General features: G+C 48.2%; 1 protein-coding gene across 1 annotated transcript in view; it reads right to left on the bottom strand.

Moving 5' to 3' along the window:
* Positions 1 to 4,209: 4,209 nt before the first annotated feature.
* SYT9 (synaptotagmin 9) overlaps positions 4,210 to 27,809 on the bottom strand; it is a 185,406-nt gene continuing 161,806 nt past the window's right edge. Inside the window, exon 7 of the mRNA XM_057316935.1 lies at positions 4,210 to 6,435. Within this exon, the coding sequence (XP_057172918.1) occupies positions 6,427 to 6,435 (9 nt within the window). The 3' untranslated portion in view covers positions 4,210 to 6,426. The remainder of the gene's footprint in view (positions 6,436 to 27,809) is intronic.

Here is a 27,809-nt window from a genome sequence, read left to right as displayed (position 1 = left end):
AGGGCAGGGCCGTCTCCAACCAGCGCTCTGCTGGGAGGTAACGGACTTGAGATCCGTCTGCATCTTACAGGGCCAGCTGGTCTCTAACCACTGCTTCTGTCCACCAGAAAAAGGCAAATGTTTTACAGTAAGAACCCAAGCGGTGAGATCACGCACTAGAATAGTTTCAGGTGGCGGGTAAAAGTTTAGTTAACCTTTCTTCCTCGTCCTTAACCCCCTCATAATTACAGCTTCAAGCCTGAAATCCGCCTTTCCCAAACTAGTCATTTTACATCGTCCCCTGGAGCAAAGAAGGTCATGAGTTCTTCCCTCATTTATACAAACGCCTTCCTCCACGAGGACCCACCCTCCTCGTGGAAACATGAGGAGACATAAGGAGCATGCTGAGGTTTCCTGAGCCTGCCCAAGCCGCCTCTGGCTTCTTCCGAACCAGAAAGGGCCCAAGAGGGGCCGTGGGTCCCGCTGAAGCTTCACGCACAGGAAGAGTCCTTAGAAGGCGCCTGTGGCAGCTATGTCTCCATGGGCAGGGAAATGACACAGTAGAGCCATTCGGCCAAATGTCAGTATCCGGCCTATCAGATCTAATAAATGCTTGAACGATTTACCTAAGTTTTCTGGTTTTGCGGGACTCTTTAAAGTCACGGATATAGCCCTTGGATTTCTTTTAAGTCCATTGCTTACATTTTTTGAAATTCCATGTTTATTCCCTTTAAACATCCAAAATCGATAAGCTTTAAAATGTAGAATGAAATTGAGAACACTGCACTTGGGCTGGCTCTAGAGGGTGTGTACCCCCACTCCCTGCACACTCACTCACACACACACACAGACACACACACACACACAGAGTGGCTGTCCTTGTTATTCCGTTTGGTGACATGGTCCACTCTTCCTTGCTTTGCATTTCTGGGGACAAAAGGGCCATCTGTCAGATTGGGGAGAACCAAAACCAAGTGGCAGTTGCTGCCCAAATGGCATTATCCCCCCAGAAGCCGCAGAGGTTTTGGAAAAGCTGCTAAGTGGACTGCTACCGCAAGGCCTGAGGCTCACCCGGCAGGACTCGCGGAGGCAGGGCCAGCAGGTGTTAAGAGCCCGATTCGGGCCAGGGATCCGCCCGGGCAGCTTCCTTTGGCCAACCCTGCAAGACCAGCAGGACCTCGACGTGACTTTCAAGTGTGGGAAACGTTGGAAGGCCACGTTTACACGTCTTCTGGTTCCTTCTACTCAAACAAATACAATTTTTTCAAAACCTACCAGTACTTTTCAAGATAGGGTTTCACTTAACTTCACAGAGAGCAAGACAAAACCAATATGTATTTTGGAAAAATATTTACTTTGGTCGAAGTACTTTCAACCCCAGAGTTTTAATTTGAAAAGTAGCATACAGCAGCTCCTCCTCGTTTTTAAATAGGAGCCAAAACATACCGTTCTCTCCATGGGGCTTGGCCCAGGGCTGTCTGCGTCTTATTCTCAATAAAACATTTTTGTATTTGCTCTTTAGGTCCAGATAACACTGACCGTAACTGAAAAATAATACCCATAATGTTCACCATAATGCGGATTTGCTGCTTGGTTTAGAAAGTTCATGAACACTGCTGGAGCCAGCAGGCCCACTGAGTCCTTGGCAGAGCTCCAGCGTGAGCTGGTGGACAAGAAGACAGGGCTGGTGCATTCGTTTTTCTTTAAGAAATGAACAGTTTACAGCATTGCTTTTCTGCACTGGGTTCTTCTCTTGCTTGCACTTTCTAGCACACTTTTAAAGTAATGATTGTTGGAAACTTTTTCTTATATTTAAAATCTTTAATTTGGTTCTAAAAACTGAGGGGGAAAGACATTTTAAAAATCATTACTTTTTTAAAATGAAGATAAAAAACTTGTTTCTGGGGCGCCTGGGGGGCTCAGTTGGCGAAGCGGCTGCCTTCGGCTCAGGCCATAATCCCGGAGTCCTGGGATCCAGTCCGGCATTGGGCTCCCTGCTCAGCGGGGAGTCTGCTTCTCCCTCTCCCTCCGCCCCTCCCTCACGCCCCACTCTTGCTCTCTCCCTCAAATAAATAAACAGATATCTTTTAAAAAAAACAACCCACTTGCTTCAGGAAGGTTTATTTACCAGTTTACGTAGCCCACGAGCTCATCTGTGAAGCCCTGAACATAAGTATCTTCAGGTATTTATTATTCTCTGACAGCTCTGAGTTTGGTAAATTAGAAAAACTGCCTTTCTTTGATAAATTCACATCTGGATACTACAGCCATGCAAAGGGAATTTTATCTAAATCGTGCTAAAATCAGTGTCTTGGTTGAGATGATGTTCACTTGATAGGAAAGACTATTAGTATTACCTGTCAGATGCTGGCTTGGAAATAGCTTTAATGCAACTGATAATTACCGGACTAATAGCTACAGTAAGTTTGGTATTGAGCCAAGAATTAAAAAAAAATTTTTTTTTACTACCTTTACTGTTTGGAGTAACAGTTGAATTTTCAAAAAGTAAAGAAAAAGCAATACCATGTGTTGTAAACTAAAAGATGCAGTGGGTTTATGATCAATAACCTTCTTGCTGATAAATACACTTTAACTGTCTGGCAGTGCTCACCCAGCCTTCATAAAGAAATCTATCCTATGATGGAGTTTAGCAATGACATAAGGGGACAGCCTTTGTGGCCCGTGTCCCTTTGGCCTAGAGATGAACGGAGAGAAAAGCATCCAACGTAAGCTTTTGAGCTTTCCGTAGAATGACGATAATCACATTTTTCCTGAGTTTCTTGGGACGTTATAAGTTCTGTATCAGTGATAACCATGGCTTCTCTTTAGATTTTGCTCTGTTTTAGTGTCTACGGATAGCCCTTCCCCCTCTGCCCCTTTTTATTGCCTCGCTCACCAAACCCTTGCACATGTTAAGCATTGCATGTGCTTTTTTGTTTTTTAATGGTTTTTTTTATTATATTATGTTAGTCACCATACAGTACATCCCTGGTTTCTGATGTAAAGTTCCATGATTCATTACTTGCATGTAACACCCAGTGCACCATGCAATACGTGCCCTCCTTACTACCCATCATGTGCTTTTAAAGTGACAGCTATCCAGGAAGCCCTCTGACTCCATGTGCCCTCCCCCTCCCTGCTATTTCCAAAGTAGCCCTAGTGAGCCACACCTGCTCATAGTCCATTCTCATATAATCCCTTCCCCCAGGTCTGGGCTGGCCCGATGAGACGACTTGCTCTTGACCAGTAGTGTGTGGCAGGGATGACTCTGTGTTACTTGCTAGGTTATTGAGAAGAACGGTGCAGCATCTACTGGGACCAGCTGCAATGTTAGCTCTGGGGCAAGCCAGTGCTGTGCCAACAGTCTGACCACCTCGAGACCTCCTGGTGTGAGGAAGCGCAAGCTAATCATGTGGGGAGAGATGCCCAACCAGTCGTCCCAGAGAAGGAGCCGGGCGTGTGAGTGATGAACCCATCAGGAATATTCCACCGTCAGGCATTCAGATGCAGCCTTAGCTGCCATCTGAAAGCAGCCCCGAGACTCCAAGAGAGAGCAATCACCTAAGTCCAGCCAACCCCCATAACCGTGAAGGATACTAACTTTCCCTCTGACCCGGTCAGCTTTGAGTGCTGTTACGCAGCGACAGATAACTCCAACAGCCACCAGTGCAGGACAGGATGGCCACGAAGACAGCTTGCCATGTCTATCTTTTGTCAGTCTCCTTGGCTTAAGTAGGAGAACATGCAAGACTTTCTTCTTTTCATCTGAAATTTAGTTCTATTGATGGTCATGAAGACTTAGTCATTCCATTTAGAGTCGTGATCGCTGGAGCATTTTGAAAACTCTAGAAGCCACACTATAGAAACCACTCCTACCCCTCCCTCCCTCATGCCCCCTCTGGTCACGCAGCAGTGTACTTCCTGGACATCCCGTCACCCACTGAATGTGCCCAGTGCACCGGTGGGGAGATGCTTTGGCAGCTGCGCGCCCACCACAGAGCAGCCTGAAGACAAAGGCAGCCAGAGGAAAGGGCTGAGAATCCGTGCCGGGTGGGGGGTCACTTGGCCTCTCCCATCTCTTGGCACCAGCTCCCCGCGAGGTCTGTTCCTAAGATCTGACCCTCTCACTGCCATTTCCATTTTTTTTCAAGGCATATTAATTTCCTTCTCTATCCTGGGAAAGACCTTGGTGAACCCCCTTCCCCCCAAGTTCAATGAGACAAGGTTGGAATTTTTCAAAAGGAACATTTACTAGGAAACTAAAGGGAAACCAAACAGAATGCAAGAGAACAGAGGCAGAGTTGCAGATGGGCTCAGGGAGTTGAAATTCAAAAACAGCCTCTGGCCACAGCTGGACTGCCTAGGCAAAGCTTTCTAGACACAAAGCCACCTGCCTGCCATGTGGACAGGCTTCTTTGCCTGTTGGCCCCTACAAAGCTAGCTCGCATTTCATACCAACAAACCAGTAACATACTCAGTAGTACCCAGGGCTCCTAGCTCTCTGGGCAGGAAGATCTTTGGGGGGTGGGTGGGGGGTACAGTAGGCACAGCTACCCCAGGATCTCCTACCCAGGCTCTCAGTGCCAAGGACATGTCCCAGTTCATTGGGATGGCTGCCTGCTATCTATCGGGGCCAGTCTGGTTTCTCTGGGACCATTCTTCTGGGCTCATCTGCCTGGCTCTAGAGAGTATTTCTGCTGGCTGTCCTGCTGGCACATGTCCTTCATGCTTTGGTTCGAAGCACTGGCATGGTGGAGGATGTCTGACTGGGGAGGAATAGGCAGGGTGGAACTTTGGGCAAGGAAAGTTGAATTCTTCTCACATCATCAGACGCAGGCAGAACCTTGGCTTCTCTTTGGATCCCGGCGGTTGAAAGCCAATCAGAGATGGAAATGGACTAGGGCAGGCTGGGAAACGCGTGAAGCTGGAGTGTAGTAACACTGCCTCACACAACCAAAGGCCTCTTTCCTTTTTAGATGTGAGATCAGTGTCGGGTGTCTTGCACCAGGGAGCTGCGGCAATAAGAACTTTCTGCAGTCATGCAATGATCCTGCTTCTGCCCAGGTAGTCCCACAGCGAAACGTTAATTCAAATGAAGACAATGAGCTTCCTAGGATTGTATCTGGGAGAAGTGGTGCAATGTGTGGTTGGGGTACCCTGCACCCATAATGGGAGAGAGAGGACCACTAGGTAACAGTCAACCCCTCTTCCCCACCCCAAGGTACGCTAAGGCCTTTGGTTTCATTTGTATGGAGGCAGAAGCAACGAGGATGAGGAGCAGAGCTGGCAGTGGGTTGGCTGACGTGGTCACAAAGGAAGCGGAGTAATGAATGAAATACCCGGGGAGAGCCCTTGACCTTCACTCTTGTAGGTATTTCCATTCCCCAAGTGCTGTGAAAGTGATATATGTGTCTGGAAGTGAAAGGAAGTCTGTCTGTGGCTGCCCAAGGCTAATGCCTCTGGGCTGTTGCATATGGGAATACCCCAGAAAGCACGAAGGCCAAGAAGCCCCAGAAGTTGTGTCTTCCTCAGGGGGACGGTGGTGTTACCTCTCCGTCAACTTATCTCACACAATGGTACACCTGTTCTTGCGGCTGTTCCCCCAAGGGACAACTATGCCCGGAAAAGGGCCTTCCAGAATGCTTATGCCATTGAGACGCAGGCCTCTAGAACAGAGATGGCAAGTAACTTTCATTATAATGTGGACACCGGTTGCCAGGAAGTGGCTGCTGGCCTCCTAGAAAACATGGTCCGGGATTCTGACTCCTCAGAATCTGGGTTTAGCACAAGAGAGGGTGAAGATCAACTGGTACTCTTGGCCATGTGCATGGGAGGGGGCAGTGAATTTGCTGTGAATCAGCCCTCCTTGCACTAGATTTTCTCCAGGGGAACAGCCTGCTTATCCTCTTACCCTCCTGGGGCTATTCCTTGCAAAGCTGGAGCACTTCTTGGGGTAAAATTATTTTCTGAAGACAGTTATTAGCTCAAAGGTAGTCCAGTGTGGATGAGATCCCCTGCCTATTTAGCACCTGGATTTATTTTTAAATATTCTGTCCTTCCAGGGCATTCAAGCAGATGACATGGTGTCAGAGTGACGCTGCCAGGCAGGTGCTACGACCCCGTCACCAAGGGCCTCACGTGAATCACTAAGAGCCTAGTGCTCTAGGGTACTCTTAGTATTCTCACTACACCACAGTCTGATCTTGGTTCTTGGCCAGGACAGTCGTGCCGCCCCCGTAGCACACCACCTCAGGCCACCGGAGGATGGCCAGACCATTCATATTCACCAAACCGAATCCAGAAAGAGGCCAGTTATTGCCGTGGTTACAGCTCAGCATTTGGTCACTGGAGTCGTCCGGGTGTTGTTGGGTGGGAAAAGTTACTTAAGATCTTTGTAAGGTGGTTGTCCCACTGTGTCCTTGGCACAAACGATCCTCTTGCCACTAGTCATCGTTTCTGCAGGAAGAAGAAACAAAAAGGATGCTTTGGTTTTCATCCATATATATTTTCTTATTTTGTTAAATTGGAGTATAATTAGCATACAGTGTTATATTAGTTTTAGGTGTACGACTTACTGATTCACAATCCGAGACATTACTCGGTGCTCACGAGGATGCGCTGTAGTCACCGCCGGTAACCACACAACATTATTATAATATTATGGGCTATATTCCCTATGCTGTACTTTTCATCTTCCATGACTTATTTATTCTACAACCGGAAGTCTGCGTCTCTTAATCCCCTTTATCTATTTCACCCATCTCCCCACTGCTTCCCTTCTGGCAACCACCAATTTGTTCTCTGTATTTAAGAGTCTTTTTTTTACTTGTTTATTCATGTGTTCTGTTTTTTAGATCCCACATATTAGTAAAATCATATTTTGTCTTTCTGACTTAATTGCACTTTGCATAATGCTTTCTAGGTCCTCCACGTTGTCACAAATGGCAAGATCTCACTCTTTCTTGCGGTCGAATACGATTCCATTATGTATACGTGTGTGTACACACACACACTCATACACACCTATACCACGCTTGAGTTGCTTCCATATGTTGGCTATTGTAAGTCATGCTGCAAAAAGCACAGGGATGCATATTATCTTTTCAGATTAGTGTTTTCATTTTTCTTTGGAATTTTGAAATTTTCTTTGGAGTTTAGTGGAATTACTGAATCATATGGCATTTCTATTTTTAATTTTTCAAGGAACCGCCATACTGTCTTCCACAGCAGCTGCATCAGTTTGCATTCCCACCGACAGTGCATGAGGGCTCCTTGTTCTCCACACCCTCACCGACACTTGTTATTCCTTGTGTTTTGGGGTCTAGCCATTCTGACAGGTGTAATGGTATCTCATTATGGTTTTGTTTGCATTTCCCTGATGGTGAGTGATACTGACCATCCTTTCATGTGTCTGCTGGCCACCTGGATGTCTTCTTTGGAAAAATGTCTATTCAGGTCCTCTACTCGTTTTGTAATAGGATTATTTGTGGGGGGGTTTTGGTGGTGAGTTATAGAAGTTCTCTATATATTTTGCATATTAACCTTTTTTTGGATAATCATTTGTAAACATCTTCTCCCATTCCATAGGTTGTCTCTTGTTTTGTTGATGGTTTCCTTTGCTGTTGAAAAACTTTTTACTTTGGTGTAGTCCCAATAGTTTACTTTTGCTTTTGTTTCTCTTGCCTGAGGAGACCTATCTAGAAAAGTGTTGCTAAGGCCAATGTCAAAGAAATCACTGCCTATGTTTTCTCCTAAAAGTTTTATGGTTTCAGGTCTCACATTTAGGTCTTTAATTCATTTTATTTTTGTGTATGATGTAAAAAAGTGGTCCAGTTTCATTCTTTTGCACGTAGCTGTCCAGTTTTCCCAGCACCATTTATTGAAGTGACTGTATTTTCCCCATTGTACATTCTTGCCTCCTTTGTCATAGATTAAGTGACCGTATAAGCATGGGTTTATTTCTGGGCCTTCCATTCTGTTCCATTGATCTATGCACCTATTTTTGTGTCAGCACCACACCATTTGGGGCTTAGAGGGAACATGCCTCCACATAATAAAGGCCATATATGACAAACTCACCACTAACATGATACTCAGTGGTGCAAAACAGAGAGCTTTGCCTCTAAGATTAGAAAGAAGAATGTCCATTCTCACCACTTTCATTCAACATAGTAAGAAAGTCCTAGCTGTAGCAATCAGACAAAAAAGATATAAAAGGAATCCAAATTTGTAAGAAAAAAGTAAAACTTTCACTCTTTGCAGATGACAAACTCTAAAGACTACCAAAAAACTATTAGAACTGATAAATGAATTCAGTAAAGTTGTAAGATACAAAATTAATATAGAAAAATCTGTTGCATTTGTATACACTAATAACAAAGTAGCAGAAAGAGAAATTAAGAAAACAACCCCATTACAATTACACCAAAAAGAATAAAAGATCCAGGAATCAATATGACCAAGGAGGTAAAGACCTGCACTCTGAAAACTAAAGTACTGATGAAAGAAATTGAAGACAACACAAACAGATGGGAAGATATTCCGATATGCACGGACTGGAAGAACCCGTATCGTTAAAATGTCCACACCACCCAAAGCCATCTACAGATTCAGTGCAATCCCTATCAAAATACCAATAACATTCTTCCTGGAACTAGAATGAATAATATTAAAATCTGTATGAAACCATGGAAGACCGCGAAGAGCTACAGCAATGTCGAAAAAGAACAAAGCCGGAGGCCTCAGAACCGGATTTCGAGATCTATTACAACGCTATGGAAAGCGTGCATATGTTTTTAATGTGTAGCTACCAAGGGCCAGGCACTGTGATAGATGCTGGGGACACACAGTATCCACGAGATGCTGGGGAACCACGAGTAAGACATATACCCCACTTTCAGAGCTTGCAGGGGGAGAAGTGACAAGGTGAGGGCCGAGGAGCAGGTGTGCAGGGAAGGCGCAGAAGCAAAGAAGGACGAGGGGATTGAGGAGGTCTACAGGGAGGACTCTGAAAGTTAAGTCAAGCTGGGCCATCTAGGCTGAAGGGGAGTCCACCAGAGAGAAGGAGGGAAGGCCACTTTGGGCAGAGGAAAGAGCCCGTACAAAGGCACAAAGGCAGGCGAGGCGCACGGCCCGCTGGAGGAACAGGCAGACTCAGTGTTAGGAGTAGAGGGGGAGACATGAGGCTGGGGGGAGCGGTGTCTGTGTGGTGCTGCGTCCATTCCTGGTCTAAAAGCTGTGAAGGCCGGGCTCTTCCAGTGGAGCCCAGACTCAGCAGCAGGATCTCTCCCATTTCACACTCTGTGCAGCGCTGATTTAATTTAAATTCAGGGCATGTTGCAACACAGATTAAGGGTATTAATGCCGCCGGCCGAGAGAGAAAACCGGAGTCACTCCCAAAGACACAGCAATAACCACACACACACACACACACGCACTATGGGAGAGCCACAAACATTCTGACACTGGAAGATATGAACTGCATTTCCCAGGTAAAACGTTCACATGTGAAGCTCTAACTTAGGGCCAGAGTGTACAATGTAGACAGGCTGTCATGTCTGACTGTAACCCGCACTCTGAACTGTGCCTGGGGCTGTGGGAAAGGGAATGTTCCTTTCTGAGTCTAGAAGGAAAATGTGAACAGATATTTGTCTTATACTGAGATTCAAAACAACATTCCCAGACCTGCTGCGGCCCTGGAGCATGCTATGAATGGCTCTCCTGCAACCCACCACCCACATCCGGCTGGATCTTCCCAGAGCCCCTTCTCTCAGCAGTGAGACCCCTATCTGCAGGCCAGCTTGCCAGTCCCTGAGTCCTCCTTGTCTGGGAAGGCAAACTGTCAACAGGCTTAGCCCCACCAAAGAATGAGCTGTGCTGCTATTAGCCAACTAGGCCAGGTACCATATTCCTTCAGTGTTTGAATACCTATTATGGGCCAGGCACCAGGATATGAACTTTACAAATTCTTAAAAGGACCCCAGAAAGAACCTATGAGGTTCTTTACTGGAGGACACAAAGATCTAGAAAGATTAATTGTCCTAAGTCACACTGTTACTAAGTGTCAGAGCCGGAATTTGAACTCAAGACTTCTCCCTTCAAAGTCTATGCTTCAGCAATTATTATCATTCCTAAATTCACTCTGTAAGTCCAGTCTATACATTTGAGCTTCTGCCTTGGTCTTCCAGGCACTCTCAATCAGATGAAGGAGCTTTACGAAACCCTAGTCTGGGCCAGTAACATGCAGCATGTGCCAGAGCCCACTTCTCGCTTCCAACTTTATTATTCCATTTCTCTGGATTCCACCGGCCCGTGACCTGCATGGGTACCTCATTTGCCCCTCAGCTCTACGCACAACCTCAGTCTGCCCTGTTCTGACCTTAGTTCCTTCTTTCCATTTGAGCAGGCCCTTCACACTGCGCTGGGTAGAGCCCTCCCCAAGTACCCAGCCTGAGGGGCCAGCTCTGTATCTGGCGGGTTATGGCCTTATCTGAAGCCTGCTTAGACGCCTGGGCTGTGACCCTAGCCGATCTTTTACCAGTCTTCACACCCAGGGCTACCATCAGCAGAGACCATGCTGCCAGGGGCCAAATGACAGCACAGCTCTGACTTGATCTCCATAGCTGGGTTTTGCTTACCTGGTGAGTGTCCTTGTGTCTGCAATTAGCTGGAGTCTAACTCAGTCCCTGGGAATACTGTGGAGGGGCCCAGTCTTCTTCTTTGGCTGGGTTTATTTTCTGGGCTCTGATCCTGGCTGGTCCCAGTATCCTTTGTGTTCCCACTCTGGACAGTGCCACAAAGACCCCAGAATGTATTTGGTCTGCCAGCCCACAAGAGGACAGGATAAAGGAGTTTCAAAGTCTGGTGGAATGATGGGGTCATCTCTACCAGGGGTCTTGCAAGAGAAGCTTCTTGGAAATGAACTTCTCCTAGGGCAAGTCAGATATACAATTCAGGTATGAAAAAAAGTCGTTGTTACAGGAGAAGGGCAATTTTGAGTGTGGCATGGGTGAACTGTGCTGTGGCCCAACCCCTTCTGTCTGTCTTTTGTCAGGGGAAAGACTGGAAAAACTCAATTGAAGAGAACAAAATAAGAAAATCACAACACCTTTCCAACTCTTATAACCGAATGGGCTGTTTCTCAGCCAAGATTTCTGTAAACCGACGTGTGAGGAAAGATTTGTCTATAGTTGAGAAGAGCACTGACCCAGCAGAGTTTTGGTGGGGAGACGGGGTGGTAGAGACTGTGGTACCAGCAGCAGAGACCACAATGGCGGTGCCCACTGGTGGCCAGAAGGCTGGCCTAGCTGGTTCCAGGGCTGGCACCAGGCCCATCTCCGGGGGCAGAAGCAGCAGCATCCTTGCTATCTGACCAGTGACCTCCCAGGCAGCGCCAGGGGTTTGGAAGGCATCAGAAACTTCAGTGGCATCAATAGGAAGTAGCGGTTACAATCTTATCGGAACAGAGCGGAATTGAAATGAATTCAATTGTCCTGAGACATACAGATCCCATTTGAATTAAATTGAATTGAAACCAAGGATGAGAACAGTCTCAATGAAAACTGTAATGTGAAGTGACATTTCGATCACAAAAACGACAGCTGATGTGAGACAGGCCATTGAAACTGACCCCAAATTAAGAACATGAAAAGACTGGGTGGATCATTAGATAATATCTTCCTGTGAATTTGAAAATGGGTTTTGATTACAGGAAGTATCTAAGGGCTTTGAACTAAGAAGCTTGTCAGAAATTGAAGTGACTCATTACATGATTCAATCTTACATGGGCTCATTATTGCTACACTCGTATTTTAAATTTTTATTTAAAAACCATAAAAATCTCGTGATTTTGTTGATTATTACTTACCCCTGCTTTGCAAACTATATGAGGAAGCCTCATGACCTCCTGCTTAGAATCTGATTGGCTTCTTTTTTTTCTCTCCAAAGAGGGCATTCTTTGTTCTGCCTTGCCCCTCCCCCCTTTAAGAAGCGTGTTACGTGTGAATGTGCCTGTACCCTCAGTCAGGAGACAGGGGCGACAGCTGGAAAAGCAGAGTCCACGTGGGCAGTACTACTGCCTGTGGAGAACTCCGGCACCCTGCTCTACCCTGAGAGCTCTGCACAGCTCACCTCGTGCAGCCCGCGCCTGGACCCCCTGCGACGGACACCACACTTACAGTTTTACAGAGGTGACTAGTCCGAGAAAGGTCAAATGACAAAGGTGGCGAACGGCAGAGTCAGCACCTGCCATCATGTGTTTATGGTTCCAGATGTATGCTCTTGAGTAACATGCCCAGGATGGCCAGTTATGCCCCCCCCCAATATGCCAACTCCCTCACAGCGCCTTTCTAAACAAGATTTTCAATTCAGAGAATAACTCTCAACAGTCCGGACTTCGTAGGAAAGTTCACTAAGACCCGCTGTCAAGGCGACCTTCAGGGAAAGGCAACGAGTGTTGGCCTGTGGGACACGTACGCCGTTCCTGAGAAGGCTCGTCAGGAACAAGCGAGAAGCAAGGGCTGCAAGTGAGGTGTCACCGAAAAGGTTCGGGGCGGGGGCGCTGTCAGAGTTTTCGGATGGCGGGACGAGTCAGGGAACTGTTGCAAGGCAAAACTTACTCTACTTAATGGAGTTGCATATTTGCAGTTTGTTACTCCAAGTTTATCATTTATTACATTTATTCATTAATTCATTCCACAAACATTTACTGAGCACCAGGCAAACGTGCGGACCATTAGAAACACAAAGATGACCAAGGCACACCACACTCTTGAAGAGCTTGTCAGCAAAGGGCTAGAGAAACTGGACACTGAGCAAGAAAAGAGAGTAAATGAAGTCTCATCAAGCTTGACTGTAGGGGCGCCTGGACGGCTCCATCGGTTAAGCATCAGCCTTTGGCTCAGGTCATGATCCCAGGGTCTTGGAATTGAGTCCTGCATCGGCTTCTTTGCTCAGCAGGGAGTCTGCTTCTCCCTCTCCCTTCCCCTGATGGTGCTCCTGTCCTCAAATAAATAAATAAAATCTTTATTTTTTACTTATTTTGAAACTTAACTGTAACTGCTATGATAGTGGGGAGAAACGGATTGTGTGTGTGTGTGTGTGTATGTGTGTGTTTGCGTGCTCCCACAGAATTCCATCTATGCAAATCGGGGAAGAAAAAGGAAAAAAAGTTATAAAAACGACTGGATTAGGGTGAAGGTTGAAATGTTCCTGGGATATATGAGAGGCACTAGATTGTGAAATGAAGTCCCACTAAGAAAGCCTGGTGTCACCTCCCACTGACAGCACAGTTGCAGAAGCCAGCCAGAAGAAGGGACTTGCCTTGCGAGGGCACAGCTCTGGTGAAACTTTCCGGGGGGCAATCCTGCCCTTTCCCACGTCTGTGCACAGGTATCTGACCTTTGCAATTTGGGACTCAGACCTCTGAAGGGCCATCTGTAGTCTCAGTTGCCACTGAAGAACTGATCGTTCCCTTCCTGCTCTCGGGAAGATCACCTTTGCAGCACCAGAAGGGTATAACAAACAAGAATTCCGAACGATGAAGTAATAACGCTTTTGTGTAGGTTTTATTTGTTTCAGTGCAATAACCCATTTTGTGATCACAACTCCGCTTTATGTTTTTGAGGTAAGTGCTTAATAATATGATATAGTAAAAATTATTAGATTTATGATTTTAATAGATATATTTAGGATAACTTGACTAGTTACATTTATTTAACCTTTCAATGCTCAGGAAAATCCACTACGCTAAGTTTATAAATTTATTTTTAAGATGCTGATATGCTTCAGGTAATTTAATCTAAATGTATAGGATTTTTTATTTGCATCTGAGAGTTAACAGTGCTTGATTGAGAATCTTAAGGACAGTGAAAATACTCTGTATGATACATGCCATTATCTGAATGGATACTGGCCACTGTAAATTTGTGTAAACTCAGAGAATGTACAACATCAGGAATGGACCATGATGTAAACGACAGACTTGGGGTGATATTGATATGTCAATGCAGGTTCACTGACTGTAACAAATGTGTCACTCTGGCGGGGGATGTTGGTAGCAGCGGAGGGTGTGCATGTGTGGAAACACTGGTTATATGGGAACTCTCTATACTTTCTACTCAGTTTTTCTGTGTGAACCTAAAACTGCCTAAAAAAATAAAATTTCTTTAAAAAGAAAGAGTTAACAGTGCTTGAGAACAATTTTGTTTAACACCTACTGTGTTAGACGTTTGAATTGTCTGACATAACCACACTTGAAACTTGTGGCTTCAGTTTGAAATAGGGAATTTAGTCAATCGATTGCTTAAACAGTGCTTAAATATTAGGAGAATTTTATTTGCTAGATTATAAGTTTTTTTCCTTGAATTTGGAACGTTTAAGAGAATTTGATTAAGTGTGAAATTAGTGTTTAGCAGTTTAGGGAAATATAATCTGTCAAGTTAATGAGCTAACTGAGAATTAAACAAAGAACAAATGAAAATGAGTGTTTTAATTTCAAAACACAATGATTGGATCTATAAATCATTATAATAGTTACTATTACATAGCATTTAGTATGAACCATTCTAAGACTATTACATCTATTAATTCACTCACTTCTTACCACAATTTTCTGAGGTGGGTATACTATTATTATCCCCATTTTACAGATGAGGAAATCAAGGTACAGAGATGTAAAATGACTGTTTTATCAAGTGCTATGGAATGAACTGTGTACCCCACAAAATTCACATATTGAAGCCCTAACCTCCAGTACGATGGTATTTGCAGATGGGACCTTTGCAGGGTAACTAGGGGGAGAAGAAGTCCTGAGGGTAGGGCCCTCATGATGGGCTTAGAGCCCTTACAGGAGACATCAGAGAGCTAGCGCTCCTTCTGTCTCTCCACCTGTCATGCGAGCACATGGGAGGAAAACAGCCATCTGCAAGTCAGGAGGACAGTCCTCACCAGAACCAACCAGGCCAGTACCCTGACCTTTGACTTCCAGCTTCCAGAACTGTGAGGAATAGACACCTGTTGAGTAAGCCCTCCGGTCTACGGTATTTTGTTACAGCAGCCTGAGCTACGGCACCAAGGGCATCAGTGTCCCAGGCTTTTCATAACAAAATACAATAAACTGGGTGGCTTAAGACTATAGGAATTTATTCTTTCCCAGTTCTGGAGGCCAGAAGTCTGAATTCAAGGTATCAGTGGGGCCATGGTCTTTCTAAAGACTCTTTGGAAGAATCCTTCCTTGCCTCCTCTTGGCTGCTGGTGGTTGCCGGCAATCCTCACCATTCCTCGGCTGGTAGCCGATCATTCCACTCTCTGCTCCACCATGACCCTGCATTCTCCTTGTTGGCTCTCTCTGTGCCTTCATCACATGGTCTTCTTCTTATAAGGACATGAGTCATTGGATTTTGGGCCCATCTTAATCCAGTATGATATCATTTTAACATAACTCAATATATCTACAAAGACTCTATTTCCAAAAAACGTTCTGGGTAGATAAGAATTTTGGAAGGATACCATCAACCTAGTATCCCATGTCACCAACAGCCAGCACATTGATAAACTGCATGTCAGTTCTCTGTCCTCATCCTACTTGACCTATTGGCAACATCTGAGATCTGACCACTCCCTTCTCCTGGGAACAGTATCTTCTCTCAGGTCTTTGGACATTCCTGGTTTTCCTACTACTTCATCAATAATTTTCTCCTCCTCAGTCTCTGTTGCTTTCTCTCCTTTTTCCTACCTTTAAGTATTGGAATGTCCCAGTTTTTTGTCCTTGGGCCTCTTCTCTTCTCCATTTATACGTCAACCATCTTTACAACGTCAGCTTGACCTTTCTCTGGAACTCTAGATTTCTGCATTTAACTTCCAGTTGATGTCTCCTTGTAGCTATCCAAGAGACGCTTCAAACTCGGTAGGTCCAACTTCTGACTGCCCTGCACAGGTGCTCTACCTACTGTCTTCCTCGGCTCACTTCCAGCTGCTCAGGCCTGAAACGTTGAATCCTCCTTCACTTCTCTCTGTCATACCCTACATCAGGAAACCCTATTAGGTCTCCTTCCAAAAATATATCCAGAATATAACCACTCCTCATCACTACTCCGCGTCTACACCTGTCCAAGCCTCTACAGTTTCCATCTGGGTAACAGCAGTAGACTCCTAGCGTATCTCCCCCCTCCACCCCTACACCCTAGAGTCTCTTCTCAACATACAATCAAAGGGGTCAGTTATAACTTCAGCTCACATCACATCTCTACAAAATCCTGCAACGGCTTCCTGTTCATCTCAGTGTATGAACCAGAGTCCTTATAAAGATTTGTTAGGTTCTATGTAATCTGAGCCCTGCATACCTGTTACTGTTCTGCTCTCATCTCCTATTTCCCTCCCTCCCCTGCATCCCCCACATGGTTCTCAGGGCTCCTTGTCCAAACTTCCCTAAGGCCTTTGTATTGGCCACCCCCTCAGCCTGCATACTCACGTGGCTTCCTCCCCCGCCTCTCCTTCAACCGTTTGCTCAAATGTTTCAGTTCTCTGTGAGACCGACATTACCTCTATCATCACCCCCCCCAAAACAACCAACCAACCAACCAACCAACCAACCAATCAAGAAAAAAACCCACTATTATACTTCTGGTCCCCCTTACTTGCCCTATTGTATTTTTCTTTTTATTGATTAGTTATTATTACTTTCCACAATACATAATATGCTCATTTACAATGTTTATTTCCTGGTTTTTCCAATAGGATATAAGCTCCACTTGGGCAAGAAATTTTGTCTATTTTTTTCTCACAGATGTATACCCATCCTAGGTACTCAATCAATATTTGTTGATAAATAAATGACTGAATCCCCCATATCCCTCTGCAAGGTGATGTTGGAAAGGAAACTTGATTGAGAACTACTTGAACAGAATGCCACAATACAGACAATAAATGATGCAAATAATATGAAGAAGCACCTTGAAAGATTGTGGAGATAGGCAGCCGGCATGGTGAGACCAAGCATGAAGGAATTCTGAAGGAGATGGTCATTGTTCTTCTGACCTGTTTTTAAACTAAGATGATTCTCTGCCCAGACCCTTTTGAGAACTTTTTTTTTTTGCCCCAAATCCCATCTGAACAAAGACTAGGAACTTGGCACTGTCATCATCCTGCACTTGGAGAACAGAGTGCTGGAAGGAAGGTCGAGCTCATTTGCTCTTCAAGAAAATGGAGGTTCTTTGGCTTTCAGAGCGAGCTAGCCCTGGGTTACTTTTACACATTAACAGAACCACTGTAGCTGTAGTTTTGAAAATATGACATGCGGAGTCCATCTAACAAATCAACAATCATTTTCTAAGTTGTAAGATAGAAGAAATGGAATTCTATCCAACAAGAATTTATTCAGTGCTGACTTTGTGCCAGGCGTTTTGCCAGGTACTGGTTATACAACAACGAATAACACCTGCTCTCCTCAAGGAGCAGTCGGGTGGGCTGTGGATGACACGTACACAGATAATACCAAGTGGCACCAAACGCCATGGTAGGGGTAGGCCCGGGGTACCAGTGGGAGAGAACACATACAAGAGACACTGAACTCGTAGGAGGAGGATCTCCAGAATGCCTCCTGAAGAAAATAACTGATGAGATGCTTAAAAGATGAGCTGGATCTCGCCAAGCAAAGAGAGGTAGAGAGGATAGCACAAGAAGTCAAAGCAGGAGCAAGGGCACGGGGGTGAACGAAAAGCATGGAGCAGGCCACCAGAAATTGGGCATGGCCTCAACACAAAGTGCAAGGAAGAGATGGAGGCAGGGTCACAGAGGCCCAGGAATGGCAGGATAGGGAGCCTGATCTTGGTCTGAACAAAGTGCAGCTATTGGAGTAAGGGAAGAGCAAGGCCAGATTTGTATTTTGGGACTTGGAGCCTGCAAGCAGTGCCGAGGTTGACGGGGAGCACACAGGAGAGCAGGGAAGCCAGGGTGGAGACTACGTTGGAGCTGCTGAAGCACCCCTCTTGCCTTCACAGTCCTCATTCACGCTGGCCCTGCAGAAGTGTCGGACAGGGCAGATGGGGAGGAGGTGGCTAGCTTTGGCTTCTGAGAGCTCTATTTGGCTGGTCTTCAAACAGGACCAAAGTATTTAAATTCAGCATTTCCTAAAAAGGGACAAACGGAGCTCTGAAAAATAATGAAGAGCTACAAGCATAAATACCAAAGAGATAATGAATGAAGAGTCATCTATCTACCTACCAACCCACCAGTGTTTAGTATACAATAAAACGGATGCTTGATGGTAAGTATCTTCTGGCTACATAGCAAGACCCCAGTATCCTCTAGCTCTCATTGGCCAACAACGGTAGGTAGATGCACCCAGCCTGCCGCACGTGTGGGTAACTTGCGCCTCTCCTCTGGATGCTTCTACCCATTTTGAAGAGCTATGTGCAGATTGCATGTGTCTTAATCTTCCCTTGGGACTCACACTGACCAGTCCCCTCCTGCCTATTGATGATCACATGCTAGAAACTTCTCTATGGACCACAGTGGAAAGGCTCAGTCACCATCTGTAGCAAAGGTCCAGAAATGAGCTCATGTCAGCTAAATACATCAGTTGAGCGACTAATGAAAGCCCCTACTTTTCAGCATGGGGAGGAAACAATCTCAGACCTCAAGGGGTTCACAGTCAAGAGAGAAGACAGATGATCTAACTCACTATAGAGCAAAAGCTAGAGGCAGTAAGCGGTCAGTGTGAATCACAATCGAAGTACCCTGGGAGTACTTCATGCTAAGTGGGTGTCGCTCACTGGAGACTTCGCACAGGAGGTGGCACTTCAACCGAACCCTGAGGATTACGTGGCATTTATATGGTAAGAATGGAGAGGAAAGGCACTCTAGGTTAAGGACGCATCAGGAGAAAAGGCGAAAAACAGAAAATTAATTTAGGGAACATAAATAGCCACGGCCAGCCAGTGGAAGCTTTTGAAGGAGGGAGACCTGGTAAAATCTGAATTCTCCTTCCTAAGGAGAGTGGCTTAAAATGAGGAGGAAACAGCCGAGCAGCTGTCGATGCTGCTTCCAGACTACCTGAGGGAGAGATGGCAGGCACTGGGGGCCTCCTTCCCGGGCACCTCCTGGGACTAGCCTCACCTCAACTGGCTGGTGACACCTGCTTCAGCAGACATGCTCTTGGAGATGGCCTCCATGCCCAGAGTTTACACAGGCCAGAGAGAACAGCTGTAGAGCCTATGGATTGCTGCGATACCACAAGAGAGAAAATACCTGCTAGATGGCGGCCTCAAGCAGGGGTTCCCCACCCCCTCCGCTTACCCAGGCCCACCATGCTCCCCCCTTCCCTTCTCCAGGCGTGAGTATGGATGTGTTCCTCCTGGAGGAAACTTGGGAGAAGTTCTCAAAATGAGCTTCAACTCTGGGAGGTAGTTGTAGGGAATAAATACAGCTAATAGGTTGAACAGAAACTCGGTTTGAAAAGTCAGGTATGTGGTAATTTAAAAATTGTAATGTTTTACAGTTTACTTTTTTGTGTGAGAGAGAGAGAGATCCTTAAATATGTTTGTTGTTTGAAAAGAGGGTATGATAGGGGGCACCTGGGTGACTGTCGGTTAAGCGTCTGCCTTCAGCTTGGGTCATGATCCCGGAGTCCTGGGATCAAGCCCCGTATCGGGCTCCCTGCTCAGCAGGGAATCTGCTTCTCCCTTTCCCTCTGCCCCTCCCTCCACTCATGCTCTCTCTCTCTCAAAAATAAATACTTAAAAAAAAAAAAAAAAGAAAAGAGGGTATGATAGATGACACTTTCTTTCCCCCAAAGATTTAGAGGCTTATATGAAGTTATAAATAATATCAACATTTTGGGGTATTATTCCTACCATTAACTTTTCATCTCAACTTCCCAAAATGTCAAAAAAAAAAAAAAAACCCTATCAGCACAATTTTCCTTTATCTGAGTATCTGCTGTCTTCTGAAAAATCTGACTGACAGTTGGCCATGAATGTATCTCTCTGCAATGCTGTTAACACCGGGCCTCGGCGTGAATGAGAAACAGGAGCCCCTCCGGGCACACTCGGCACTTGGTGAGTGGAACGACTGCTGACCTCAGCTTCACGTCTCCCTCAGCCCAGCTCCCTGCTGCAGGAACCACCTGTAGAGTGTTTGCGAGGCCCCAGGGAGAAGCTCTTGGGGATGGGGGTCCCTTGGGGGACTTAGATTATCAGATAAAGCCCAGATCTCATCTTGGCCTGAGAGGCTCACATCATAGGAGGCCGTATTACTCTGAGGAACGACGTGGTGTCTTCCTTGCAGGCAGTCTCCCGAGATTGGCAGGGACAACTGCGACTTGAGGTGGAGGTTTCCTTCCCTGGTTAGAGAATGTTCAGTTTCATATGATCTGCTGGTCTTATCATCACTCAGGTCACCCCCAGCCCTTAGGCAAGTTTCTTTAAACGCCGCAGCCAGGCACTAGCTGTGCTTGGGAACTATGGAGGAGCTGGGTCCAGGCTGGGGGTAAGAGGTGCAGGAGGGGCTGTCAGCTTGGAGAAGCAGGTCTGAGACCTTTGAGGATGACCAGCAGAGAGACTTGGAGTGCGGCTGGGGGCAGAAAGGTGAGCAACAAGCAGGACTTGTGAGACAGGGAACCGCCGAGCCGTGTGGGGAAAGGAAGCCATTGAGGGCAGACACAAAGGGTAGGGGCTCAGACAGGTAGTGTGTGTGGACCCTGGACCTGCATCAGGGGGCTGGAAACGCGGGGAGACGGGGACAAAGCAACCGAGGATGGAGCCAGGAAGAGGCAGCTCTTTCTGGATGAATTAGGGGTTGGTGTTACCTGTGGAGAAGCTGAGCTCTCACAGCTCTGAGTGCAGCACCTGGCCTGTGAGACACAATGCGCTGGCAGAGGGGGCAGGTGAGGAGACCGAGCTCAACTCCTGTCCCCGGGGGTCCTGATGAGCGGCAGCTGCCCTCCTCCCCTGGACCCAGACTCCCTGGGACTCGCGTGCCAGGCCTAGCCACACCGCTTCCGCTCCGCTCTTCCCAAGTCTTTGTTCTGCTGTCTGCTTCTTGTCCCACATTTCTGGTAAGTGTCACTTCCCAACACCAAGGTGGCCCCATTCACCCCATCACATCTCTCTGGCGTATTCTCATCCTTGAACTTATCATGACCTATTTCCATTTACGTGTTTGTGGCTGGTCTGTCTCCTTCTGCCAGAATGCAAGTTTCACCCTCAACACTGCATTCCCAGTGTGTGGAACAGCGCGTGGCCCGTGGCAGGTGCTCAGTGAATGCTGGCTGGATGACTGTGGGAGGGCAGACATCAGAACAGCTGAAGACTGCTGTGGGAACTGATGATAAAAGTGGTGACGGCCAGCCCCCGGGGCTGAGTCTGCAGTGTCTTCCCAGCTCAGGCTGACAAGACCCCCTCCTCTCCATCACTTGCAGCGCCCCCCAACCACAGCAGTGAGTCCTGGAAGACATGGCTCTCCCTTTATCCCCCCTCACCTGCACCCTACTGTCTCAGCTGGCACCCCACCCGAGATGGGGGAATGAAAGATATGCTATGAGAAAGCAGGGAAGGGAAAGAAAGAGGAAAACAGAGAAACGAGAATATGGAGGGAGACAGATGCGCATGCGTACGTGCATGTGCGTGCTTGTGCGTGGGCGGGGTTGGGGGGAGGTAGAGGACAGGGAGGGAGAGAGAGGGGGAGGGGAGGGAGAGAGAGGGGGAGGGGAGGGAAGGAGGGATGTAGCAGAGGTAAACAGAAGACGAGAGCAGAGTGAGACAGAAAATAAATGTTGTCTAGCTTCCCCCAGAGTTTCCAGGTGCCAGCCCCAGACCTTCCTGGAACTTAGATACATTTCTGTTCTTGAATTCCAATAATTTCCCTCTCCTTACAAAAAGTCCCGAGCTAGCTCCATTTGGTTTCTATGACCCGTAACTAGAATAAACCAAAAGAGGAAGGGGCTGAGTGCCGGCACCACTCCATACCCCGAGTGCCCGGGGCTCCCAGACTCCCCGCAGCAACCTGCACTTCACAAGGCAGAGGCATGAGGCGGGCCCCAACTCACCCCTGCAGCCCCCAGAGCTGGCATAGCTCGCAGGGCCACCCCGCTCACCTGCAGTCCCAGGGCCGCCTACTTGCCTCAGGGGGGCCCTGTCCTCCCGTCAGTGTCTGGTCCCAGCCTTGGCCTACCGCTTCTGCCTGCCTTTGTCAGTCTTGAAACTCGTCCCTGTGGCCTGGGCCCTGTCGGCTACCCTTCCGGCACCACCCTCTGAGGCTCCCCAGCCCCAGCCACCTGCTGTCACTCTTCTCTTCACCTTGTTGAGCTGGGCAGGTGCTGGTCAGTTCCACCCTGAGCTGCTGAGTGACGTTATCCACACGACTTTACCATGTCTCGGTCTGCCTCTCTGTCTCTCCCTCCCTCCAGACACTCAGACAATGTCACCTGGACTCATTACCACTTTCTCCACATCTCGACGTGGCTCTCCTTTGATCTGCTCTGTTCTGGGGCAGTTTCTGTGTGATGGCGACATAGCAGTAGCGACACCACATTTATACCCTCACAGCCCACGGCCCAATGGGAAGACGTGACTCTTCCTGACGGTTCCAGCAAAACCCCTGGGCCTGACTTGGGTCACGTTGCCACCCTGAACTGATGCCCGAATGTGCCGGGGCGCCACAGACGCATTTCTGGAACTAAGGGTGTGGTTACGTCCCCCAGACCACAGGGACACAGAGGGAGTGGGGTGGGTCCTCGGGGGGAACGGGGTTCTTTTATCAGAAGAAGGAATGGTGCAGAAGCAGAACATATGCTTACAGTTCAGAGCCTTTCACATTAGAGAAAATCATGCTCTTATCTGTAAAAATAAAGTCTTTGCTGTTACGAAGTTTAATCTTATCAGGATACAACATTTAAAAATACATTTGCAGAAAAAACCCATAGAACATATCTTGGCTGCTAAAATAAAAAAAGTATCCCATTAAGTGTTTAGGATGTTTTTTTTAAAAAAAAGAAAAAAGGTTTCAGTTAATCCATATTACTGCGTATTGTTCACTGCACGCCTACCGGTTTTGAAAATCATGGTTATGTCGAAGCAGCAGATGATTAGGTGGGGGAAAGATCAGAAGCAGAACAACTGAGAGTAAATTCGCAAACAACTTTCCTGACAAATCACTTGGGAATGTGAGGTCACGAGGGAGAGGGAATCAGCGCCAGCAGGAGGAAAACACAAGAATTTTCCAAAAATTCTTAGGCGTTGTTTTAGTTCTACGTTCTTAGTTGAGCTGAGGGAATAACGGCGCAGAGGGAAAGTCTCTCCGAAGCAGCAGGGCTGGGGGAGCCGCACACGGACTGACCGCGTGAAGGAGGGGTCGTGTCTGCTGCAGCCGTGTCTTCCAAGCTGACGGGCACAGAAGCGGGTTTGAGAGTTGTGCTCCGCGTAGGTACGTGGGAAGAGGGCAGGGGAAGAAAAAGAAGAGAGCCACCGGGACAGCTGTAGGCTGCCTGGTTCAACTTGATGAAGAGAGGAAGACAGAGCCTTTCCTAAGCACTGCCCCTGCACCTTGCTGCCATGACAATCCACTCCCCAGTCCTAGCTGCTTGTAACAATGAACACGTATTTCTTGCTCAGGGGTCTGGGGGCTGCATGCAGTTCTGCTGGGCTCAGTCAGATCGGGCTCCAGACCGGGGAGGTCTGCCTCTGTGTCTTCTCATTCCAGGACCTCCGTAATTCCCCGACAGATGCCCAAAGCTCGAGGGGTAAGTAGAAGCACGGGATGTCTCCTAAAGCCCTCACCTGGAGCTGGGACCCCATCTCTTCACCAGAGCAAGTCAGAGGGCCTCATCCAGAGTAACTGGAGTGTAAGATCCTCGCAGGGTGTAGAGAGGGCACGTAACGATGGACATATAATACGACCTACCTCAATATGCCAGCTCCGCCACTTCTTCTCCTCAAGATGTTGGAAAACTTAGCCAAGCTTCAGTTCTTTCATCGGGGGAGATAATATCGTTTACCTCACAGGGTGAGGGTGAAATTGGATGATGCGTGTGCAGTGCTTAGCACAGCGCCCTGGGCAGAGTCGCTGCTCGATGTAGGAAAGCTCACATGCTATTGTTACTCATCTGAGGTACTGTGTTACAGGCAAGGCACACCTGCTTGTTAGGAGGGCGACGACCGGCTCCGGGGAGAAGGCAGGACAGTGACTGACAGCTTAGATGGGCACAGTCCAGGGCAGACGAAGGGAGGTGGCGGTCGGGCAGGCAGGTTAGGGCTTAAGGTGGTGGGAAGGCCGTGGGCACACCAGACGTAAGACTCATGAGCGCGGGGTGATGCATGAATGAACGGAAGCACTGGGTGATGCATGAATGAACGGAAGCACTGGGTGATGCATGAATGAACGGAAGCACTGGGTGATGCATGAATGAACGGATGCACTGGGTGATGCATGAATGAACGGATGCACTGGGTGATGCATGAATGAACGGATGCACTGGGTGATGCATGAATGAACGGAAGCACTGGGTGATGCATGAATGAACGGAAGCACTGGAAGATGCATGAATGAACGGATGCACTGGGTGATGCATGAATGAACGGATGCATGGCTGAGAGACGGCTCAGGTCAAGTCCCCTGCGAACAGCTCTGGGAGGGCAGTTGGTCTGAGCGGGGTTATGGCTTTATCTTCTCACCCCAGGACAGCCTGGTCGCCTTACTTCCTCCAGGGGAGGCATACTTTGCTCCCTGAGGCTGAGCCTGCCAGGCCTCACTCCCTTTCCTTCTGCCCCCACTGTCCAGTCACCTCATCCCTCCTACTGTATTTCCCCTTCCCCGAAGGGAACCTCTCTTTGAACCAATTCCAGCCCTCCACATGCCATCGTCTACATCCTTGACTCCTCACTCGAACCTTCCACCTGCCTCCCCGCCTCAGGTTCTCCCTTGGAGCCACAACTCTGCAGCCCTCTCCGCAGAAGGCAGTTTAGGCCCGCGCGTCCCCTGGGTCTCAGGGTGGGGTGCTGGCGCTGTCTTTTGCTCTTTGACGTCTCTGCTCCTCCTGTTAAACCTCCTGCCTCCCCTCGATTTCCCTTCCCTGCTACCTCCAGGAACATCCTCGGCCATCCTCTTTTGTTCTGTGAAGACGGAGGCCCCTGCTGTCCCTGGCCCTGCCATGGCCCCGCACTGATCACCAGTGCAGGTGGGTGTCTCGCATCGGTGCCAACCCATCCCACTGTGGAACCACAGGCCGCTGTTAGGCAAGGATGGTGACAGTGGCTGTGGGGTGGAATGGAGATTCAGATCTCCAGGGAAGTTGCAGAGAAGTGGCCTCTAACTCACTGTGCCCCCTGCAAAATTATGTTGGAGGCCCTATAAAAGGTGAGTTATTTTGGGAGAATTCTCTGTGTTCTGAAGCAGAGATTTTGCCACTTTATCAAACGATTTCAATAAGTCTGTAGAACAAAACCGCGCACGACACAACGCTGGAGACGCAGTGGGCACAGCTGCCATTTTCAGCCTGGACTGAAGTGGGATCATCGTGGCGTGAAATTGCAATAAGTAGGCAGAGTCACGCTGCCGAAGCCAGCGCAAGCACACGCACGGGCTGCTTTCTTCGGAGCAGGTCTCCGGCTTGGGGGGGGTGCACAGAGGCTGAGGTCCTTTTCACAGGTGCCATCGAAGGCAATGACATCCCCCCAGCCTCAAGCCAGGTCCCCACGCCTGAGGATGGCACGTCGGATGGCTAAGGTTGTTTGCAGAACAGACTCCGAAGCCTTCCTGGAGGGCACAGCCTCTACCCCCGCCGCCTCCCCATCTCCTGCCTTCACACCTTCCTGAGCAAAGTCAGCAGACCATCTTGAAATGTGAACTGTCCCGGAGTCGGGGGGGCCTGGCTCCCTGCTGTATTTCTTTCCTTGTGGGTCTTACAGACTTTCCCCGATAGCCCCTCCAGAGAGGGAGATCCTGTGCTGTGGAGCAAGGCCTGGGGTGTTGCAAGGGCTTGGGCACTCCGCTTTGCAGCGGGTACATTCTGCTGAAATCATGCAGTGGCTGTCAGTGAAGGAGGCCCAACCTAGGAGTCAGGGAAGGACCTGCATTCCTCATTGGGAGCACATGGGAAGCGGGGCCCTCCGTCTCTGTCTCATCCAGCCAATGCCAAGCACCTACTCATCGCTGGGGCCTATACAAGCGCCTAGGGATTCAGAGATGAATGAGATCCACTCCCTGTTCTCAGGGAGCTCACAGTCTATTCAGGAAAACAAATACGAAATGGCGAAATCGCATTATGGGAGCTATCACAAAGGTATATATATGACGAGAGGACGTTCTGTTTGGGTTGAATCCAAAGTAAGTACACGTTTGCAGGGAAGACCTGGGGAGGCGTCCTAGGCAGGTGGGACAGCACATGCAAAAGCAAAGGGACATCATCAGAGCACAGTGTCTCCACCTCCTAGAAGCAGCTTGCGTGGTGCGGCTGGGCGTAACACGTCAAGGGGCCGTGAGGGGCTAGGCCTCCAGACAGACAGGGGCCAGGCTGTGAAGGCCTCTGTGTGCACGCTCGGGAATTTGGGTTCTCTCCGTAACAGGAAGCCTGGGAGAGCCGCAGGGATAGACAGAATTGGGGTGAGGTGCCAGGGTGAGACACGCGGTGGGCAAGCAATTTCCAGATGTGTTCACTAGAACACAGGGAAGCTGGCTCCCTCTGTCTCCTGCTGCAAAGGGGGCTCTGGTTACAAGATGGAGACCGGTCAGACCCCGAAACACAACATCTCACAGCACTGGAAGGCTGAGCTCCGTCGGGTGCCCTTCTCTTCTCTCCCTCCCCTGGACATCTTGGTGTGTCAAATCACAACGATTATCAAAATTTACCTAGCATCCATAAAGGGCAGACACTGTACTGAACACGCTACGTGACTTTCTCATTCACAAGCTGCTCCATTTGGGCAAGTCTATTACTGTGCCGGAACAGAGATGAATAATCTGAGGCTCAGAGAGGTTCAGAAACGTGCTCAGGGACACACAGCTCAGAAGTGCTGGAGCCAAAACAGGAGCTCAGTGGTCTGACTCTCGAGCTTGTCTTCAATCCCAAGCTCTCCTGGGTTCCCACAGTGAAAAGACCTCCTCCCTGGCTTTCAGTTAGTGGGTGGTGGCCTAGGGCTCCTACAAAATCCCTCCCAGGAGCCTGCTGGGAAAATGAGCCACCCTCCCATCCGTCCCCAGGAGCTGTCCTCTAGGTCTCTATAGTAATCCTGCTCTAGAAAATCCCGAGCCCCATGGGAGATCAAAGGCAGGGCTGGGCCCCGCCCTACCAGTGCATTCCGGCCTGGCCCTCCCGTGGCGGACTTCCAGGGAGGCAGGACCAGAATATCCCTGGCTCTGCCTCCACAGTGTAGACACACAGGGCCTCCATTCGCTCTGGAAACTGGGCAATTTTTCACTTAAAACCATCTGAAAACAAACTTCATGCCTTCAAATTTATACATTCACAGAACATTTCTAGACTCTGGAATAGGATTAGGCGGTAATGATTTAATTGATGGTTAAGTGTGCAGATAAAATGAATGTGCTGAATCCTTTCTGTAATTATCTCTCCAAGGAGCCCCGGCAGCTGTAATTACCGTCTGAGGCCGGAATTACAAGCCAGCTGTAGTTTTAAGCAAAATGTGTTGAAGTCCCTGCCAGACGAGTGAAAGTCAGTCAGGAGCCGCACCGGGGCCCCCTAGGACTCGTCAAAGGGAGCACAGACCTTGCAGAGGCTCTTGGCTTCCAAATCTGGGGAATGTGCTCTCGCAATCCCTCTGCACCCCTGGCCCCGACCAGACCATCACTCCGGTGGTCTACACCCTGCTGGGGGCCAACAC

The sequence above is a fragment of the Ursus arctos genome, unplaced genomic scaffold, assembly GCF_023065955.2.
Source record: "Ursus arctos isolate Adak ecotype North America unplaced genomic scaffold, UrsArc2.0 scaffold_22, whole genome shotgun sequence".
NCBI lineage: Eukaryota > Metazoa > Chordata > Mammalia > Carnivora > Ursidae > Ursus > Ursus arctos.
The sequence above is the reverse complement of the archived record's forward strand: the minus strand, read 5'-3'. Positions and strand labels throughout refer to the sequence as shown.